Source organism: Nerophis lumbriciformis, linkage group LG19, assembly GCF_033978685.3.
Source record: "Nerophis lumbriciformis linkage group LG19, RoL_Nlum_v2.1, whole genome shotgun sequence".
In the NCBI taxonomy this organism is placed as follows: domain Eukaryota; kingdom Metazoa; phylum Chordata; class Actinopteri; order Syngnathiformes; family Syngnathidae; genus Nerophis; species Nerophis lumbriciformis.
In genome coordinates, this window is record NC_084566.2 from 42,844,057 (window position 1) to 42,867,016 (window position 22,960).

Consider the following 22,960-nt stretch of genomic DNA (forward strand, 5'->3'; position numbering starts at 1 on the left):
ATCTTGTGAGACGAGGTCGGCCGACCCCGGAAACGAGTTACGCTGTCCTGGCGGTGAAAGGGTTTGCCTGCCACTTCCACTCGAATCAACCAACGGTTCAGTTAACAAAAGGTTGCGATCAGATCACGAGTTGTCCCGAGTATCCAATCACAAGTCGTGATTGACGAAAGCAGAAAGTGGCACCGGAGCCATACCCGGCCAGTGGAGAAATCAGCGGTACTCACTTTTTAACCCACAAAGAAGCAGAGCAAAACGTTATTTAGGTGGCAGAAATATATTTGCAAGGGCATTTTCAAGAAGGATATTTAAAAGAGAGACTAGATCTTGTGAGACGAGGTCGGCCGACCCCGGAAACGAGTTACGTTGTCCTGGCGGTGAAAGGGTTTGCCTGCCACCTCCACTCGAATCAACCAACTACGAGCGGTACCAATGGCTTTACAAATTGTGAGTTCAAATATATTTTTTCACATTCAATATGTTTTTTAGTACAATTATTTTAGTTTCGACAGTACCACGTCTGATGCGGGTTTATTGATTTTTTAAATGCGCCAAAAAATAGCCCGTTTTTTCATAAATATATACAAGTATTCGTCATATTCTCTGTGCAGTGTAAACGAAGAAAGGACGCTCAGTTAACAGAAGGTTGCGATCAGATCACGAGTTGTCCCGAGTATCCGATCACAAGTCGTGATTGACGAAAGCAGAAAGTGGCACCGGAGCCATACCCGGCCAGCGGAGAAATCAGCGGTACTCACTTTTTAACCCACAAAGAAGCAGAGCAAAATGTTATTTAGGTGGCAGATATATATTTGCGAGGGCATTTTCAAGAAGGATATTTAAAGAGGGACTAACCCTCGGTGGCAAGAACGAGGATGAGAGACTAGATCTTGTGAGATGAAGTCGGGGGACCCCGGAAACGAGTTACGCTGTCCTGGCGGTGAAATGGTTTGCCTGCCATTTCCACTGGAATCAACCAACGGTACCAATGGCTTTACCAATTGTGAGTTCAAATATATTATTTCACATTCAATATTTTTATTTTTATACCCGGCCAGTGGAGAAATCAGCGGTACTCACTTTTTAACCCACAAAGAAGCAGAGCAAAACGTTATTTAGGTGGCAGATATATATTTGCAAGGGCAGGGAATAAGCGGTAGAAAATGGATGGAGGGATGGATTTTCAAGAAGGATATTTAAAGAGGGACTAACACTCAATGGCAAGGCCCCGGGGGTGGATGAGAGACTAGATCTTGTGAGACGAGGTCGGCGGACCCCGGAAACTAGTTACGCTGTCCTGGCGGTGAAAGGGTTTGCCTGCCACTTCCACTCGAATCAACCAACGGTACCAATGGCTTTACCAATTGTGAGTTCAAATATATTATTTCACATTCAATATTTTTATTTTTATACCCGGCCAGCGGAGAAATAAGCGGTACTCACTTTTTGAACCCACAAAAAAGCAGAGCAAAACGTTGTTTAGGTGGCAGAAATATATTTGCAAGGGCATTTTCAAGAAGGATATTTAAAAGAGAGACTAGATCTTGTGAGACGAGGTCGGACGACCCCGGAAACGAGTTACGCTGTCCTGGCGGTGAAAGGGTTTGCCTTCCAGTACCGGTACCAATGGCTTTACAAATTGTGAGATCAAATATGTTATTTTTTACAATTATTTTAGTTTTCACAGTGCCACGTCCGATGCGGGTTTATTGATTTTTAAATGCAACAAAAAAATTGCCCGTTTTGTACACTATTGACACATTGAGGTGTTTCAACGCCCAGTAGTGTGTAAAAGTATTTTTCAAGCCGTGAACAACAATGATTGTATTTTGAGAGGTATTTATTGACGTGGGACTGAGACATCACTGAAGGCCTAGGTGGGAAACGCACGGCCCGCCACTGATTAATCCTCAAAATGCACTTCTGTGAATATTCTAGAAGGCCAGAAAGGAGGGAGTGCTCTTCATTTAGAGCAGCAAGTCTTCCTTCAGAGAGCAGTGGTGGTGTTCGAAGGGCGGGGCCACAATCCCTCCAAAGGCCATGAACCTGCACACTGCACAAACAGCCCCCAGTAGGGACGTTTATGAAGGCTTTAATGTTTTAATCTCCTTAAAGTCTCGGTGCAAATCTAAAACCGTGTTAGTCTGTTGTCAGTAAAAGCAAATGTAATTTCAGAGGGGGATAAATCTGTTTTTTTTTTTTGAGTCACCACCAATGTCACTGCTGGTAATGTCACATGGAAGTAATTGCAATTTTAAAACAATCACTTGACTGCTCCCCCATGAGCAGAATTTAAATATTTATATTTTAAATGAAACTTCTTCAGTCCTAATTCAATATAACATCCCTACAATAGAGGACTTCATTCTCATATGGAAGACTGACATTCTTTCACTGCGTAACTTGAATATTTAATATGTCCTAAGATCCAGTGTAGACACATCTGGCCTTACCAAAACTGTACTGATACGGTCAGAGAGGTATTCCATAGGCAAGATGTGTTCATGGACGGTGGTGTCTTGCCAAATTGAAAGTACCTTTGAGTACACTGAGATTTTTTTAGTACCCTTCATATTAAATTGACAAATCACGTGAATGAATAAAGTGTTTAGTAAGTGTTTATAAATGTATGCGGAGGCTGCGTGGAAGACTTATAAAGATGTTAGATGTGTATGATATTCATATAAGTCACACGTTTACAAGTGCCCGCGTTAGGATTATTAATTTACGATGGCATTCTTTTTGTATCGTTTGCTTTGTAAATTCACCAAAACGTCACCGTGGATTTATCGATTCCCTTAAGTTGATTGGAGAGCTGGCTTCCGCAGCTAGTGGGTCCATGACCGTGACTTCTGTTTTGTTTGATCAGCCGTTTTACTGCCGTGTCACAGGCACCGTTTGGAAACAATTAAGGTATGTCAATAAACATTTACAAATTATTTTGTACCGGTATATAGCTGCGGCTTGTATAGAGTATATAACCATATTTATTTTGTCAAAAATTCGGTGGGTGCAGCTGAAATATCGGTGCGCTCTGGAAAATACGGAAAATAGAAGAATTATCAGAAATGTTTTTCTTGGTATTTAGAGGTTGGACCATCTGTTGATTAAAAAGATATTCCAGTCAACCCACCTGCCCATTTGGCTCTTCCGATTCCTAATCGAGCTAGCGCCGTTACCATTAGCGAATATGCTAACAGGTTAGCCGTGTTCGTATTATCAACTTACCATGGCATTCTTTTTGTATCGTTTGCTTTGTAAATTCACCAAAACGTCACCGTGTTACGGAGTCTGTTTAGCTGATTGGAGAGCTAGCTTCCGCAGCTCCATGACTTCTGTTTTGTTTGATCAGCCGTTTTACTGCCGTGTTACGGACACCGTTTGGAAACAACGAAAGTATGAAAATAAATATTTACAAACTATTTCATACCGACTTGTATACAGTATGTAACCATACTTATTTTATAAAAAATTGATGGGTGCAGCTTAAGTATCGGTGCGCTCTATAGCCCGGAAAATACGGTAAATAGAAGATTTATCAGAAATGCTTTTCTTGGTATTTAGAGGTTGGACCATCTGCTGATTAAAAAGATACTTGAGTCAACCCACCTGCCCATTTGGCTCCTCCGATTCCTAATCGAGCTAGCGCCGGTACCATTAGCGAATATGCTAACAGCTTTACAAGTGTCCGTGTTAGTATTATCAACTTACCATGGCATTCTTTTTGTATCGTTTGCTTTGTAAATTCACCAAAACGTCACCGTGTTACGGAGTCTGTTTAGCTGATTGGAGAGCTAGCTTCCGCAGCTCCATGACTTCTGTTTTGTTTGATCAGCCGTTTTACTGCCGTGTTACGGACACCGTTTGGAAACAACGTAGGTATGAAAATGAATATTTACAAACTATTTCGTACCGGCTTGTATACAGTATGCAACCATACTTATTTTATAAATAATTGATGGGTGCAGCTTAAGTATCGGTGCGCTCTATAGCCCGGAAAATACGGTAAATAGAAGAATTATCAGAAATGCTTTTCTTGGTATTTAGAGGTCGGACCATTGCTGATTAAAAAGATACTTGAGTCAACCCACCTGCCCATTTGGCTCCTCCGATTCCTAATCGAGCTAGCGCCGGTACCATTAGCGAATATGCTAACAGCTTTACAAATGTCCGTGTTAGTATTATCAACTTACCATGGCATTCTTTTTTTATCGTTTGCTTTGTAAATTCACCAAAACGTCACCGTGTTACGGAGTCTGTTTAGCTGATTGGAGAGCTAGCTTCCGCAGCTCCATGACTTCTGTTTTGTTTGATCAGCCGTTTTACTGCCGTGTTACAGACACCGTTTGGAAACAACGAAGGTATGAAAATAAATTTTTATAAACTATTTCATACCGGCTTGTATACAGTATGTAACCATACTTATTTTATAAATAATTGATGGGTGCAGCTTAAGTATCGGTGCGCTCTATAGCCCGGAAAATACGGTAAATAGAAGAATTATCAGAAATGCTTTTCTTGGTATTTAGAGGTCGGACCATTGCTGATTAAAAAGATACTTGAGTCAACCCACCTGCCCATTTGGCTCCTCCGATTCCTAATCGAGCTAGCGCCGTTACCATTAGCGAATATGCTAACAGCTTTACAAATGTCCGTGTTAGTATTATCAACTTACCATGGCATTCTTTTTGTATCGTTTGCTTTGTAAATTCACCAAAACGTCACCGTGTTACGGAGTCTGTTTAGCTGATTGGAGAGCTAGCTTCCGCAGCTCCATGACTTCTGTTTTGTTTTATCAGCCGTTTTACTGCCGTGTTACAGACACCGTTTGGAAACGAAAGTATGAAAATAAATATTTACAAACTATTTCGTACCGGCTTGTATACAGTATGTAACCATACTTATTTTATAAAAAATTGATGGGTGCAGCTTAAGTATCGGTGCGCTCTATAGCCCGGAAAATATGGTAAATAGAAGATTTATCAGAAATGCTTTTCTTGGTATTTAGAGGTTGGACCATCTGCTGATTAAAAAGATACTTGAGTCAACCCACCTGCCCATTTGGCTCCTCCGATTCCTAATCGAGCTAGCGCCGTTACCATTAGCGAATATGCTAACAGCTTTACAAATGTCCGTGTTAGTATTATCAACTTACCATGGCATTCTTTTTGTATCGTTTGCTTTGTAAATTCATCAAAACGTCCCCGTGTTACGGAGTCTGTTTAGCTGATTGGAGAGCTAGCTTCCGCAGCTCCATGACTTCTGTTTTGTTTGATCGGCCGTTTTACTGCCGTGTTACAGACACCGTTTGGAAACAACGAAGGTATGGAAATAAATATTTACAAACTATTTCGTACCGGCTTGTATACAGTATGTAACCATACTTATTTTATAAAAAATTGGGTGCAGCTTAAGTATCGGTGCGCTCTATAGCCCGGAAAAAACGGTAAATAGAAGAATTATCGGAAATGCTTTTCTTGGTATTTAGAGGTCGGACCATCTGCTGATTAAAAAGATACTTGAGTAAACCCACCTGCCCATTTGGCTCCTCCGGTTCCTCCCAGCGGACCATCACCGTGTTCTGTGAAATAATGTGGGCCTGGACGTTTCGAGGCGGGCTGGCCGGGGCCTGCTCTCCCGTCCTGGCCTCCACGCGTACAGAGGGCGGTCCCTGACCGATGCTATTGAAGGCTGACACTCGGATTTCATACTCTGTGTTTGGGTACAGCCCGCCGATGCTGTAGCGCGTGGTGGTGATGCTGTCCACGGTCTCGTATTTGCTGTCCGGGCCTTTGGCTCGGTACTGGATTATGTAGTAGGAGACCGGGTCGGGGTTGCCAGAGTCCCAGGTGATGGTTACGCTGGTGGCTGTGGTCTCTGTGACGATGGGCGTGCCAGGAGGTTTTGGCAAGGCTAGGAGGAAAGATTGATTAGGATCGCTTGGGCGATGCGGTCCAATGGTAACGGGGTTTCGAGTCTCTTACTCTTGACTAAGACCTGAGCCGTGGCCTCGATGATGCCCAGGCTACTCATGGCCACGCAGGTGTAGTTGGCCGACTCCCGCACGCCGTTGAGCTCCAGCACGTTACGGCCGATGGGCATCTCGTCCTCGGGGGTCAGGTCCTCGCTGCCCACCATCCACTTCACGTACGGCATGGGGGAGCCCACCGCCACGCAGGTGATGTTGACGCTCCCTCCCGGCATGATTTCGTGGTTGGAGGGAAGGATGGAGAAACGAGGGGGAACGCGGCGCACTGGTAAAGGAGGAGAGTCGGGGTAGAGGTCCAGGGAGGGCGGGGATAGGAAAGGCGGAGACAGAGAGAGAGGAGGTCGGGTGAGGGAGAGAGAAATCAGAAAGAGAGAGCCAGATGGAAAGAGGGTGAAGAGAATAGGTAACAGGAAGGGGGAAAATGAACTTCAGGGTCTTGTTTTCTTACAGAAAATTGCAAAGGGATATTTCACGTTTAGTCCCAAATACTGTATGACGAGTACAACAGAAAGACACACAAACTGGTGAGCTCACCCCACCCGGAGTGAGCTGCTCAGACAAACAAGAAGAAGGTGAGAAGCTCTTGAACCAGGGCATGATGTCTACGGTCTCCTTTTTGCAAGTTCTCAAGTAATTACCCCGATGCTGATTGGAATGTGCTGGGACTTTTGGCCATGGCTGCACTGAACTTTGGGCTCATTGTGAGCATACCGATGGTGTCAGATCAATACACCGCATGGACACAAGTATCGGGACACCTTGCCTTGCTACAGGAAGTAAACATGTAAGAAAATATGAATTTGGCTGCAGTTTTGGCGATTATGACGGCAAATTTTTCATCTACAAGAGGTCACTGACGTTGGGTGTGAGACATAATCTCCAGGAACCAACAATGGACCTCATCCAAGCGTGAATTCATTGATTTAGCTTTGGGCACTGGGAACACTCGTGCTGGAACAAAAATAGCCTTTCCCGAACTATTCCCTATAGTTAGAAGCATAGAATAGTCTAAAAGGTCTAGGTAAAACAAATAAATGCATATTAATTTAACACCTAATAGATGAATTAGCTTGGGGTGTTAGGGTTAGACCCTAACCCTAACCCTCTAACCCTAACCCTAGGGGAATTCAATCGATCCCAACTGGACTGTTCGGTTTCTCTCAGAAGATGTTTTGCTTCTCATCCGAGCAAGCTTCATCAGTTCATGCTCCTGACTTTGATTGGTCAGATCTAGTCACAGGACTTGTCAGGACTTTACTCGCCAGCTACAACGTCACGATCAAAGAGCTGAAGCTCTTCTTCAGCAAGCTCCAAGACGGGGAAAGCCCAGTCATGCAGTACCATCATGCTCATAGACTTAGACTGGTCAGGTCTAGTCACAGGACTTGTCAGGACTTGCTCGCCAGCTACAGAGTCACGATCAAAGAGCTGAAGCTGTTCTTCAGCAAGCTCCAAGTCAGGGAAGGCAAGTCATGCAGTACCATCATGCTCATAGACTTTGATTGGTCAGGTCTAGTCACAGGACTTGCCCGCCAGCTACAGAGTCACGATCAAAGACCTGAAGCTGTTCTTGGCTTGGAGCCACATGCAGTTTCAGTTCCCAGTATTTTGCATGTTACTTTCTTACTGGTTTATTTTCCATTTTTTTCCGTAGTTTCCCTCAGTAAAGACCCACACCTGTCACCACTAGACAATTAGACAACTAAAATATTGACATATTCATAGTAGTATCGACTAGATACGCTCTTGTACTTGGTATCATTACAGTGGATGCCATGTGTAGATCCACCAATGGTGTTTGACGGGGAGCTACGGTGTGTAGTGAAGCATGTTTAGCTATTCCTCGTCCTGCAAGGATATTACTTGTAAGAAACGTACTTTATTTGTCGCCATGAATGGCAGGATTAGTGATTTAGAAGTAGCCAAAACACTGCTGACTGCGGATATATGTTAGCTAGCTTGCTAGGTTCTGTACTAGTACCGGTATAGCATACAACCCTACTAGTTACCATTGTCTATTAGGATTGTCCTGGTTTCTCACCAGAAAACACTGCCGCTAGAATTGAATGGCTGATGCAGAACTCTGAAAGACTCATGACGGTGCCTCAAGGGACAGGTTGCAGACCCCTGATCTAGTCACAGGACTTGATCTGACCAAACTAAGTCTACGAACATGAAATGATGAGAGGCTTAACGTCTTCCCAGACAAACCGTACAGTCCAGTTGCCATAGATTAAATGCCCTAAGACTACAAAGACCAGGATGTATGAGAACATCCATAGACCAGAGGTGTCCGACCTACTTTGCCCATACAGAGCATGGCCAATGCTACCCGAGACCGATAGACCGAACTCATAGGTTCTGTACTATTACCGGTATAGCGTACAACCCTACTAGTTACCATTGTCTATTAGGAGTGTCATGGTTTCTGCCCCTAGAATTGAATGGCTGATGCAGAACTCTGAAAAACTCACGACGGTGCCTCAAGGGACAGGTTGCAGACCCCTGATCGAGTCACAGGACTTGATCTGACCAAACTAAGTCTACGAACATGAAATGATGAAAGGCTTAATGTCTTCCCAGACAAACCGTACAGTCCAGTTGCGATGGATCGAATGCCCTAGGTGTCCGGCCTACTTTGTCCATACAGAGCATGGCCAACGCTGTCGGAGACCGATAGACCGAACTCATAGGTTCTGTACTAGTACCGGTATAGCGTACAACCCTACTAGTTACCATTTTCTATTAGGAGTGTCATGGTTGCTGTCCCTAGAATTGAATGGTTGATGCAGAACTCTGAAAGACTCATGACGGTGCCTCAAGGGACAGGTTGCAGACCCCTGATCTTGTCACAGGACTTGATCTGACCAAACTAAGTCTACGAACATGAAATGACGAGAGGCTTAAGACAAACCGTACAGTCCAGTTGCGATGGATCGAATGCCCTGAGACTACAAAGACCAGAATGTATGAGAACATCCATAGACCAGAGGTGTCCGACCTACTTTGTCCATACAGAGCATGGCCAACGCTGCCAGAGACCGATAGACCGAACTCATAGGTTCCTTCGCATGCCTGGCGACTCAAGAGGGCTAAAATGGTGGACAAACGTAAAGAAGGGAATGCGGGAGTGGGCGGGAGACAGCGGGGAAACAGGTAGAGGGAGAGAAGACAGCGAGGAAGCGAGAGCCGGCGACTCCGCTTCGCTTCCGCGCAATGACGAGGCAATGTAAGCATAGGGCAGCCACATTGCGACAAGAAGATACTGTACAGTGCACAAAAACCTCAGTCAAATAAAGGTGGACAGGAGAGGGTTGTAATACGGTCACAGAGTGGTCAATCGGACATGTCAGTCAAATACGAGACAGCATGAGAGAGGCAGAACGGAGAGAGAAGAAGAACAAGTGCGGGCAAAAAAAGTGAGGTCGTATGTTTATAGGTCAATAAACTTATGTACATGTGTCTGTCGCTCCTACGCACCAGGGCGCGGACAGAATGCGGAGGGAGAGGAGGCAAAAAGAAGGGGAGGAGAGTAGGGGCAGAGAGATAAAGACAGGGTTAGAAAAGTTTTGGGGGGAAATGGAGGGGAAAGGGGGGAAAGAGAACAGGAGCGAGGAAGAAGAAAAAACATGAATCTATTTAAAAACACAGCTATACCAGAGTCAGGCCCATTCAGAAAGCAGAAGTAAGAACAAAAAGAAAAGGACTCGAACGTAGGAGAAAAAAAGAACCAAGAGGGTCACAACAGCCAAAAAGACAAAGAGATCAATGGAGAGACATTTTAGAATGGCGGAGAATGAACGGGGAAGGTAGAGTTGAAAACATTTCACTTAAGCAGCATCGAATAGGAAACGCAAGATTTCCATCCATCCATCCATTTTCTTCCGCTTATCCGAGGTGGAATCGCAGGGGCAGCAGCCTAAGTAGAGAAGCCCAGACTTCCCTCTCCCCAGCCACTTGGTCCAGCTCCTCCCGGGGGATCCCAAGGCGTTCCCAGGCCAGCCGGGAGACATAGTCTACCCAACGTGTCCTGGGTCTTTCCCGTGGCCTTCTGCCGGTCGGACGTGCCCTAAACACCTCCCTAAGGAGGCGTTCGGGTGGCATCCTGACCAGATGCCCAAACCACCTCATCTGGTTCCTCTCAATGTGGAGGAGCAGCGGCTTTACTCTGAGCTCCTCCTGGATGACAGAGCTTCTCCCCCTATCTCAAAGGGAGAGACCCGCCACCCGGCGGAGGAAACTCATTTCGGCCGCTTGTACCCGTGATCTTGTCCTTTTGTTCATAACCCAAAGCTCATGACCATAGGTGAGGATGGGAACGTAGATCGACCGGTCAATTGAGAGCTTTGCCTTCCGGCTCAGCTCCTTCTTCACCACAACGGATCGATACAGCGTCCGCATTACTGAAGACGCCGCACCGATCCGTCTGTCGCTCTCACGATCCACTCTTCCCTCACTCGTGAACAAGACTCCCAGGTACTTCAACTCCTCCACTTGGGGCAAGATCTTCTCCGCAACCTGGAGATGGCACTCCACCCTTTCCCGGGCGAGAACCATGGACTCGGACTTGGAGGTGCTGATTCTCATCACCAGTCGCTTCACACTTCGGATTTGAAGGTAACAAAAAAAAAAAACTAAGGTTGTTTTCAGTAATTGGCTAGCAAACCCTGGAAAATAAAGGGAACTTCCACTGCATCGCAACCCTTCTACTCAAAGAACCTGCAGACGATTTCATCTAAGTTATCAGCTCTGCATTTCGCAGAAAGAAACCGTAATGGCTCTACATTCATAAAGGGCATTTTTCGAGCACCCGAGGACAATAAATCTGGAAGATGGTTAGAATTGGATTGGGTGGTTGAAGACGAGGAGGAGACAGAGACAGAGATCTGTTAGAAACTGACATGATGAGGCAAGCGTCTCGTAGAGTTGAAAACATTTCACTTAAGCAGCATCGAATAGGGAATGCAGGATTTGAAAGTAACAAAAATAAATAACTAAGATTGTTTTCAGTAATTGGCTAGCAAACCCAGGAAAATAAAGGAAACTTCCACTGCATCGCAACCCTTTTACTCAAAGAACCTGCAGACGATTTCATCTAAGTTATCAGCTCTGCATTTCGCAGAAAGAAACCGTAATGGCTCTACATTCATAAAGGGAATTTTTCGAGCACCCGAGGACAATAAATCTGGAAGATGGTTAGAATTGGATTGGGTGGTTAAAGACGAGGAGGAGACAGAGACAAAGATCTGTTAGAAACTGACATGATGAGGCAAGCGTCTCATCTCGCCAGAGCATGCTGGACACACACACACACACACGGTATTGAGCATGCCAACACACAGGTGCAACGCAGCTGCATCTCACACCTATCAACGGACACTGGCCACACCTGCACAAGTCGTTCCAAAGAGGAGTAAAGAGTCCACTGTGTCGCTGCTGCAAAGTGATCTTATTACGAGGGATAATCCCTCATTTTCTCACACAGCATGAAAGTAATAGAGTCAGGGCCTTCTTCCCCTCCATTATCCTGAGTGGGTTTCTCTATCTCTACCAGTCCAGGCCGGAGGAGACCTCGGCACAGCCAGAGGGATTAGGGCTGCGTACTACAGCGACCGGGGTCATTCAGGACGGTCGGCGGGCGGACATTTACACCGCGGCGCCGTCCCATCTGGCTCGAGGACAGAACTTTCATTAGTCACTGGAATAAGGCGAACATATTCCCTCAAATGCGTCAGAACGGGGTGGAATAGGATCCAAATGTCAACAGAAGCGTGTCGGAGTGTTTGGTGGAGATAGTGGCATTTTAACACGGGTTATGTCGCGCATAGACGGAATTAACGCAGATCTGTTCCTATTTGGGACAATAGTGTCAGACGTTGACATGACATCACCATATTGTCCCATCGAAGCATAATAGACATTATACAGTAACTGTTAGGATAATTGTTTCTAAATTATCACAAAAACGTTGTGTTACATTGAGGGTCTGGTGAGAAGGCAAAAGCTGTCTTTGAAACCTACCAAGAGTAAGGCTCGTAAAACTCAAGATGAAGGTGTTCCTATGTTCTTTCATGTATGGTAATCAACAGAAAGACATTGTTCTAACCCAAGGACTTCAAAGCGGAGAGAAGACAGGATCTGCCCAATTTTTAGACGACCTCTTTTTGAACTGGTTTACGAACGTCTTTTTGAACTATTTTATGGACCTCTTTTTGAACTGACCTTTTCTGTGAAATTTTTGCAACCTTTGTCCTTTGGAAACAGAGTGGACCGACACCAGCAGATGACATGGCACCCCAAACCATCACTGATGGTTTGGGTTGGTTTGGTTTGCATTTCCTTTGGAAATCGAGGTCCCAGAGTCTGGAGGAAGACAGGAGAGGCACAGGATCCACGTTGCCTGAAGTCTAGTGTAAAGTTTCCACCATCAGTGATGGTTTGGGGTGCCATGTCATCTGCTGGTGTCGGTCCACTCTGTTTCCTGAGATCCAGGGTCAACGCAGCCGTCTACCAGCAAGTTTTAGAGCACTTCATGCTTCCTGCTGCTGACCTGCTCTATGGAGATGGAGATTTCAAGTTCCAACAGGACTTGGCGCCTGCACACAGCGCAAAATCTACCCGTGCCTGGTTTACGGACCATGGTATTTCTGTTCTAAATTGGCCCGCCAACTCCCCTGACCTTAGCCCCATAGAAAATCTGTGGGGTATTGTGAAAAGGAAGATGCAGAATGCCAGACCCAAAAACGCAGAAGAGTTGAAGGCCACTATCAGAGCAACCTGGGCTCTCATAACACCTGAGCAGTGCCAGAAACTCATCGACTCCGTGCCACGCCGCATTAACGCAGTAATTGAGGCAAAAGGAGCTCCAACCAAGTATTGAGTATTGTACATGCTCATATTTTTCATTCTCATACTTTTCAGTTGGCCAACATTTCTAAAAATCCCTTTTTTGTATTAGCCTTAAGTAATATTCTAATTTTGTGACACACGGAATTTTGGATTTTCATTTGTTGCCACTTCAAATCATCAAAATGAAATGAAATAAACATTTGAATGCATCAGTCTGTGTGCAATGAATAAATATAATGTACAAGTTACACCTTTTGAATGCAATTACTGAAATAAATCAAGTTTTTCAAAATATTCTAATTTACTGGCTTTTACCTGTATATATATGTATAGTATGTACAGTATATATATATATATATATATATATATATATATATATATATACATATGTGTAAGTAAGTATGTATGTATAAAAAAATATATATATATATACTGTACATACTATACATATATATATACATGCATTATATATATATATATATATACATACATACTTACTTACACATATGTATATATATATATATATATACTGTACATACTATACAAATGTATATATATACATGCACTATATATATATATATATATATATATAAATATATATATATATATATATGCACACATTTATATATATATATATATATATATATATATATATATATATATATATATATATATATATATATATATATGCACACATTTATATATATATATATTTTTTTTTTTATATATATATATACATTTATATATATATATATATATATATATATCCATCCATCCATCCATCTTCTTCCGCTTATCCGAGGTCGGGTCGCGGGGGCAGCAGCCTAAGCAGGGAAGCCCAGACTTCCCTCTCCCCAGCCACTTCGTCCAGCTCCTCCCGGGGGATCCCGAGGCGTTCCCAGGCCTCGGGAACGCCTCGGGATCCCCCGGGAGGAGCTGGAGTGTGTGTGTGTGTATGTATATATATATATATAAATATATATATATATATACATTTATATATATATATATATATATATATACATACACACACACACACACACACACACACACACATATATATATATATATATATATATATATATATATATATATATATATATATATATATATATATATATATATATATATATATATATATATATATAAATAATGTAGACCACAAGAAAGCATTTTACATTTAAAAAAAATATATAATAATAATAAAAATATGACTCCTTTAATGCGCCTTATAATCCGGTGCCCCTTTTGTATGAAAATAGCCCTGACTAGACCCGCTCATCGGCAGTGCGCCTTATAACCCGGTGCGCCCTATGGTCCGGAGAATACGGTATATTTAATCGTCATTATCGTACTTTATACTTGTTTCTGTTTTCTCCCCTCTGATTTGTGTCTCATGGTTTGTGGACGTGTTCAATTCAAGTCAAATGCGACGCATCATACCAGTGACCTTCTACGGGCCGACAGCGGCGACCACGCCCGTGAACCAGCGCTCCGAGCCCAGTGGACAATATCTGGCGCTAAATGCTTTTTGGTAAACGGTGCAGGTTATCGCTCCACCCCATTCAGATGCTGCAGCAGCGTACTTGGATGATGAGTCACGGCTGCAAGTATTAAACATAGCCACATGGAAACAAACGCCGGATGCAAACACAAGCGAACAAAAGCAACACGGTGCGAGCACCACATTCCCACCAAGTCAGGGTGATGATGCAATGGCGCACGGGAGCGGGGGGGGGGGGGCAAACACGTTTAACAAGGGCGCCATGCTCTCCACGTGCAAGCAAACATCACGTCCTTTTTTTAACCCTCCAATCCTCCCGTCTCCATGACAACAGGGCCACACCATGCAACATCCATTGTAGGGTTCTGCACACAAGGCCTCACAATGCACACTATATGTATATATATATATATATATATATATATGTAGCGCCATCCGGAGGACGCTTTTGCACGCCTTAACACGGTGGCGTATGTATACACATGAGGCTTTTTTCTTTCTTTCTTTCTTGTTTCTCTCCCGTTTCAATGACTGACGCTTTCTGAAACAAAAGGGGGTAACAAAAGACAAGAGAGAGCGCACCAACCTTCTCGAAGCTCTGGGGGATGGAAGGGGGGGGGGGGGGTTGATGCGGAACACAATGACGTGAGGAGAGAGAACCAGGAAACACAGAGAGAATAAAAACGGCCAGCGCAGAGCCACACACACACACACACACACACACACACACACACACACACACACACATAGACACACACAATCTATAATCAGTAGAATGAGTTCAACAAAGATCATGTAAATGGACAATGGTTGTAAACTGTATTTCAGAATATCTCACATCTACAAACCCCGTTTCCATATGAGTTGGGAAATAGATGTAAATATAAACGGAATACAATGATTTGCAAATCCTTTTCAAGCCATATTCAGTTGAATATGCTACAAAGACAACTTATTTGATGTTTTTTTTGCAAATAATAATAACAAACTTAGAATTTCATGGCTGCAACACGTGCCAAAGTAGTTGGGAAAGGGCATGTTCACCACTGTGTTACATGGCCTTTCCTTTTAACAACACTCAATAAACATTTGGGAACTGAGGAGACACATTTTTGAAGCTTCTCAGGTGGAATTCTTTCCCATTCTTGCTTGATGTACAGCTTAAGTTGTTAGGCTTCACACATTTTCAATGGGAGACAGGTCTGGACCGCAGGCGGGCCAGTCTAGTACCCGCACTCTTTTTACTATGAAGCCACGTTGATGTAACACGTGGCTTGGCATTGTCTTGCTAAAAATAAGCAGGGGCGTCCATGGTAACGTTGCTTGGATGGCGACATATGTTGCTCCAAAACCTGTATGTACCTTTCAGCATTAATGGCGCCTTCACAGATGTGTAAGTTACCCATGTCTTGGGCACTAATATACCCCCATACCATCACGGTAGGTTGTGAGTCATACCAAAGACTATAAAAAAAAAATGGGACCCATTACCTCCCTGCTTGGCACTCAGCATCAAGGGTTGGAATTGGGGGTTAAATCACCAAAAATGATTCCCGGGCGCGGCACCGCTGCTGCCCACTGCTCCCCTCACCTCCCAGGGGGTGATCAAGGGGATGGGTCAAATGCAGAGGACAAGTTTCGCCACACCTAGTGTGTGTGTGACAATCATTGGTACTTTAACTTTAACTTAACTCTTTTACTATGAAGCCACGTTGATGTAACACGTGGCTTGGCATTGTCTTGCTGAAAATAAGCAGGGGCGTCCATGATAACGTTGCTTGGATGGCAACAAATGTTGCTCCAAAACCTGTATGTACCTTTCAGCATTAATGGTGCCTTCACAGATGTGTAAGTTACCCATGTCTTGGGCACTAATACACCCCCATACCATCACACATGCGCCTATAACAATCCGGATGGTTCTTTTCCTCGTCCACAGTTTCCAAAAACAATCTGAAATATGGACTCGTCGACCACAGAACACTTTTCCACTTTGTATCAGTCCATCTTAGATGAGCTCAGGCCCAAGCGAAGCCGACGGCGTTTCTGGGTGTTGTTGATAAAACAGGTTTTCGCCTCGCATAGGAGAGTTTTAACTCGCACTTACAGATGTAGCGACCGACTGTAGATACTGACAGTGGACCTACTCAGTGGCCTAGTGGTTAGAGTGTCCGCCCTGAGATCGGTAGGTTGTGAGTTCAAACCCCCGGCCGAGTCATACCAAAGACTATAAAAAAAAATGGGACCCATTACGTCCCTGCTTGGCACTCAGCATCAAGGGTTGGAATTGGGGGATAAATCACCAAAAATGATTCCCGGGCGCGGCACCGCTGCTGCCCACTGCTCCCCTCACCTCCCAGGGGGTGATCAAGGGGATGGGTCAAATGCAGAGGACAAGTTTCGCCACACCTAGTGTGTGTGTGACAATCATTGGGACTTTAACTTTAACTTTCTGAAGTGTTCCCGAGCCCATGTGGTGATATCCTTTACACACTGATGTGGCTTGTTGACGCAGTACAGCCATGAGGGATGGAAGGTCACGGGGCTTAGCTGCTTACGTGCAGTGATTTCTCCAGATTCTCTGAACCCTTTGACGATATTACGGAGCGTAGATGGTGAAATCCCTAAATTCCTTGCAATAGCTTGGTTGAGAAATGTTGTTCTTAAACTGTTCAAATTTTTTTTTACACATTTGTTGACAAAGTGGTGACCCTCGCCCCGTCCTTGTTTGTGAACGACTGAGCATTTCATGGAATCGACTTTTATACCCAATCATGGCACCCACCTGTTCCCAATTTTCCTGCACACCTGTGGGATGTTCCAAATAAGTCTTTGATGAGCATTCCTCAACTTTATCAGTATTTATTGCCACCTTTCACAACTTCTTTGTCTACGTGTTGCTGGCCATCAAATTCTAAAGTTAATGATTATTTTATCAGTTTGAACATGAAATATGTTGTCTTTGTAGCATATTCAACTGAATATGGGTTGGAAATGATTTCCAAATCATTGTATTCCGTTTATATTTACACGTAATACAATTTTTTTCAACTCATATGGAAACGGGGTTTGTATTTCTAAGAATTCATCACAGGTGAGAGAGACTCGGGTAGGTAAACCACAGTCAGGTGCAGAAGTATTCGGACAGTGATGGATGTTTGCCTTTATACACCAACATAATTGTGTTTGGGCGGGAAACAACAATAAACATGATTAAAGTGCAGAGGTGCGACCAAGTCGTTGTTTTGCAAGTCATAAGTCCCGAGTCAAGACTGGAAAGTCTCAAGTCAAGTCCCGAGTCCTGCATTTTGAGTTTCGAGTCCTTTTAAGTCCTTTTAACCACAGACTAATATAGATTGTGTATGCTTTTAAAACGCTGTATTTGTTTATTAAAACAAGTGCATTCGAAATTGCAGGAAAAAACAGTTTCTATCCTGTTCTTATCTTATCTCAGTGATCTCATCTCATACTGTATGTGTGTGTTTATGTGTGAGTACACATGAAAAACATAACAAATACATGAACATAACAATGAACAGAGTTGTACTTTTTAGATGTCACGGTCCTATGCAATATGTACACATATTTTTAATATAGTATACATTTTAACTGACCTTTATTTGACTATGTTTGTCTTTTTGTAGGTGGCTAAAATACGTCTAACGTTACGTTACTGTGTGTGATACATGGACTAACGTTACGTTACTGTGTGTGATACATGGACTAACGTTACGTTGTCCTGCAATTTGATTGGATGAAGGCTGTGGGATGAAAACAACGTGGATGCAATTTGATTGGATGTTGTACGCGCTGATAGATAGACAGACACGTAAACAATGGAAGTTAAGTCCAAGTAAAGTCACAAGTCATTGATGTTAAAGTCCAAGTCCAGTTGCAAGTCTCTTTACATTTTGTCAAGTCCAGTCTAAAGTCATCAAATTCAAATGTGACTCGAGTCCACACCTCTGTTAAAGTGTATGTAGGTAATTCTTCTTTAACGGGTTTCACCAAAAAATGGGATTTACCCGTTTTTGAATTTGAATTTGACCTTTTTAAGGTGAAGGCAAGTGTTGCCTTAAAGGAGGGCTCACATTTTAGGGCACCAAGGCAAACATTATTTTCTTAACTGTTTTTTTTAAATTAATTATTAATATCACCTTGTCAGCTTTTTGTCATTACATGATGCTTTTTTTTTTTACATTTATATTACATTTTTTACATTTTTACATTTTCATAGAGGGAGAGTTTTTTTTTTTTTGATTATTTATACATTTATTTAAGTTATGTAGATTTATATGTACATGTAGATGAGTTTGAGCAGAAATATGTCATATAGGAATTAACTATATTAACAAAATGCTGTGTCACATGAATGTTTTTTAAAGTGATACCTTTGTGACGCGAAAAAAAAAAACACATGTAAAAAAAACAAAAACTTTTGTGTTTACTTTTTGATATTAAAATAAAACACAAAGCAGTTTGGCTAATGAAGATGAAGTCTAATAAACAAGCTTTGTTAATCTCCAACGCCTCCATAGTGGTTCTTCAGTACAACAGTTTGGCCAACAAAAATAAAGAGGAGTGACACCTCTCACATCGAATACACAATCTCCGCAGCCTGCGTCCAATTCGGTGAGATGACAAAACATTTTGAGCTAGTACTGATGTTATTTGAATGATGTTAAATAAAGGAGGAGTGAACATCCCGGTCAACAAAGTAAAGACTTTATAAACAAGTTGTGACAACGTTCACCTGCTGCATGTTTCCTTCTATTGAGAAAATAAAATAGTTTTCTCCAACTGTGGTCCTCTAAGATGGTCGGGAAGAGTGTTCCAGAGTTCGGGTGTGGTCGAGCAATATATATTACACTATATACATCCATTCATACATTATATTACTTTTATTTACTTTCACCTAAAAACACTCATTTTAAGGTGTTGCGACTTTTATTTTATTTTGTAGTAGTAGCGACTTAGTCAACTTCCTTTAATTTCACTTTATGTAAATGCGCATGTAAGTGACGTCGAGGCCACATTGGGGCCACATTGGGGCCTGTGTGTGTTTACACTGGAGTCTGATGAGAATCCCACTAATATTATAATAAAAATAATAATAATAATAATAATAATAATAATAATAATGAATTACATTTGTAACGCACTTTACATTTGTTCAAATTAAAAGTGCTACAAAGTATAAAAAAATAAAAAATAAAAAATGAAAAAAAGGTTAAAAACAGAAAGTTAGAATATATAATAGAAAATAAAAATAGAAATAAAAACATGAAAACCACTAGATAAAACATAGAAACATCAATAAAATAGAAATAAAAAGCACTGGATAAAACAGATAGGCAAGCAGTGCATTCAAAAACAAAAAGGCAGAGAAATTATATAAAAGCTGTGCTAAAAAAGTGGGTTTTTAGTCCCTTCTTAAAAAAAGATACTTTTATTTACTTTCACTTTAAAAAACACTCATTTTTAAGGTGTTACGACTTTTATTTTATTTTGTGCGGTTGTAACTGAAAAATGTGCCAATTTGTTTTGTGGCAATGACTTATCATTGACGCCCCTGCTTATTTCACCACATTGGGGCCTGTGTGCGTTTACACTGGAGTCTGATAAGAATCCCATAAATATATTACACTATATACATCCATTCATACATTAGTTATTGTTTTATTTTCAGGGTAAAAAAAACACAAATTTTAAGGTGTTGTGACTTTTATTTTGTAGTATTAGCGACTTACTTCCTCCCGGTCAACTTCATTTGTTTCCACTTTACTGAAGTGTGCACGCAAGTGATGTCGAGGCCACATTGGAGCCACATTTTATTTTATTTTGTAGTAGAAGTTGACCGGGAGGAAGTCGCTACCTTTGTTTCCACTTTATCAAAGTGCGCATGCAAGTGACGTCGGGGCCACATTGGGGCCACATTGGGGCCTGTGTGTGTTTACACTGGAGTCTGATAAGAATCCTATAAATATATTACACTATATACATCCATTCATACATTAGTTATTGTTTTATTTTCAGGGTAAAAAAACACAAATTTTAAGGTGTTGTGACTTTTCCTTTGTAGTATTAGCGACTTACTTCCTCCCGGTCAACTTCCTTCATTTTCACTTTACTGAAGTATGCACGCAAGTGATGTCGAGGCCACATTTTATTTTATTTTGTAGTAGAAGTTGACCGGGAGGAAGTCGCTACCTTTGTTTCCACTTTATCAAAGTGCACATGCAAGTGACATTGGGGCCACATTGGGGCCACATTGGGGCCACATTGGGGCCTGTGTGTGTTTACACTGGAGTCTGATAAGAATCCCATAAATATATTACACTATATACATCCATTCATACATTAGTTATTTTTTTATTTTTATGTAAAAAAAAAACATTTTTAAGGTGTTGTGACTTTTATTTTGTTGTATTAGCGACTTACTTCCTCCCACTCAATTTCCTTCGTTTCCACTTTACTGAAGTGTGCATGCAAGTGATGTCGAGGCCACATTGGGGCCACATTGGGGCCTGTGTGCGTTTACACTGGAGTCTGATAAGAATCCCATAAATATAATAATAATAATAATAATAATAATAATAATAATGAATTACATTTGTAACGCACTTTACATTTGTTAAAATTAAAAGTGCTACAAAGTATACAAAAAATAAAAATAAAAAAAAGGTTAAAAACAGAAAGTTAGAATACATAATAGAAAATAAAAATAGAAATAAAAACATGAAAACCACTAGATAAAACATAGAAACATCAATAAAATAGAAATAAAACGCACTGGATAAAACAGATAGCCAAGCAGTGCATTTAAAAACACAAAGGCAGAGAAATTAGATAAAAGCTGTGCTAAAAAAGTGGGTTTTCAGTCCTTTCTTAAAAAAATATACTTTTATTTACTTTCACTTTAAAAAAACACTCATTTTTAAGGTGTTACGACTTTTATTTCATTTTGTGCGGTTGTAACTGAAAAATGTGCCAATTTGTTTTGTGGCAATGACTTATCATTGACGCCCCTGCTTATTTCACCACATTGGGGCCTGTGTGCGTTTACACTGGAGTCTGATAAGAATCCCACTAATATAATAATAATAATAATAATAATAATAATAATAATGAATTACATTTGTAACGCACTTTACATTTGTTAAAATTAAAAGTGCTACAAAGTATAAAAAAATTAAAAATTAAAAAAAGGTTAAAAACAGAAAGTTAGAATATATAATAGAAAATAAAAATAGAAATAAAAACATGAAAACCACTAGATAAAACTTAGAAACATCAATAAAATATAAATAAAACGCACTGGATAAAACAGATAGCCAAGCAGTGCATTCAAAAACAAAAAGGCAGAGAAATTAGATAAAAGCTGTGCTAAAAAAGTGGGTTTTCAGTCCTTTCTTAAAAAAATATACTTTTATTTACTTTCACTTTAAAAAAACACTAATTTTTAAGGTGTTACGACTTTTATTTTATTTTGTGCGGTTGTAACTGAAAAATGTGCCAATTTGTTTTGTGGCAATGACTTATCATTGACGCCCCTGCTTATTTCACCACATTGGGGCCTGTGTGCGTTTACACTGGAGTCTGATAAGAATCCCATAAATATATGACACTATATACATCCATTCATACATTAGTTATTGTTTTATTTTCAGGGTAAAAATAACACAAATTTGAAGGTGTTGTGACTTTTATTTTGTAGTATTAGTGACTAACTGCCTCCCGGTCAACTTCCTTCGTTTTCACTTTACTGAAGTGTGCATGCAAGTGATGTCGAGGCCACATTAGAGCCACATTTTATTTTATTTTGTAGTAGAAGTTGACCGGGAGGAAGTCGCTACCTTTGTTTCCACTTTATCAAAGTGCGCATGCAAGTGACATTGGGGCCACATTGGGGCCTGTGTGCGTTTACACTGGAGTCTGATAAGAATCCCATAAATATATTACACTATATACATCCATTCATACATTAGTTATTTTTTTTAATTTCACGTAAAAAAACACACATTTTAAGGTGTTGTGACTTTTATTTTGTAGTATTAGCGAATTACTTCCTCCCGGTCAACTTCCTTTGTTTTCACTTTACTGAAGTGTGCACGCAAGTGATGTCGAGGCCACATTGAGGCCACATTCTATTTTATTTTGCAGTAGAAGTTGACCGGGAGGAAGTCGCTACCTTTGTTTCCACTTTATCAAAGTGCGCATGCAAGTGATGTCAAGGCCACATTGGGGCCACATTGGGGCCTGTGTGTGTTTACACTGGAGTCTGATAAGAATCCCATAAATATATTACACTATATACATCCATTCATACATTAGTTATTTTTTTAAATTTCACGTAAAAAAACACAAATTTTAAGGTGTTGTGACTTTTATTTTGTAGTATTAGCGACTTACTTCCTCCCGGTAAACTTCCTTCATTTTCACTTTACTGAAATGTGCACGCAAGTGATGTCGAGGCCACATTGGAGCCACATTTTATTTTATTTTGTAGTAGAAGTTGACCGGGAGGAAGTCGCTACCTTTGTTTCCACTTTATCAAAGTGCGCATGCAAGTGACATTGGGGCCACATTGGGGCCACATTGGGGCCACATTGGGGCCTGTG

The 22,960-nt window shown here is 41.5% G+C and overlaps 1 protein-coding gene across 5 annotated transcripts in view; it reads right to left on the reverse strand.

Annotated features, from left to right (window-relative positions):
• Positions 1–22,960, reverse strand: part of LOC133618410 (receptor-type tyrosine-protein phosphatase S-like) — a 425,684-nt gene that overhangs the window by 150,614 nt on the left and 252,110 nt on the right. For 3 of the 5 annotated variants that reach the window (XR_012050994.1, XM_061978743.2, XM_061978741.2), the window contains exons 7-9: positions 9,444–9,458; positions 5,982–6,251; positions 5,531–5,910 (exon numbers count right to left, since the gene is read on the reverse strand). Coding sequence is in view for 4 of the 5 variants with exons in the window: in XM_061978743.2 (XP_061834727.1) it covers positions 5,531–5,910; positions 5,982–6,251; positions 9,444–9,458 (665 nt within the window). In the remaining variant the exon portion in view is untranslated. The remainder of the gene's footprint in view (positions 1–5,530; positions 5,911–5,981; positions 6,252–9,443; positions 9,459–22,960) is intronic. The other 2 variants (XM_061978745.2, XM_061978744.2) reach the window with 1 other exon arrangement.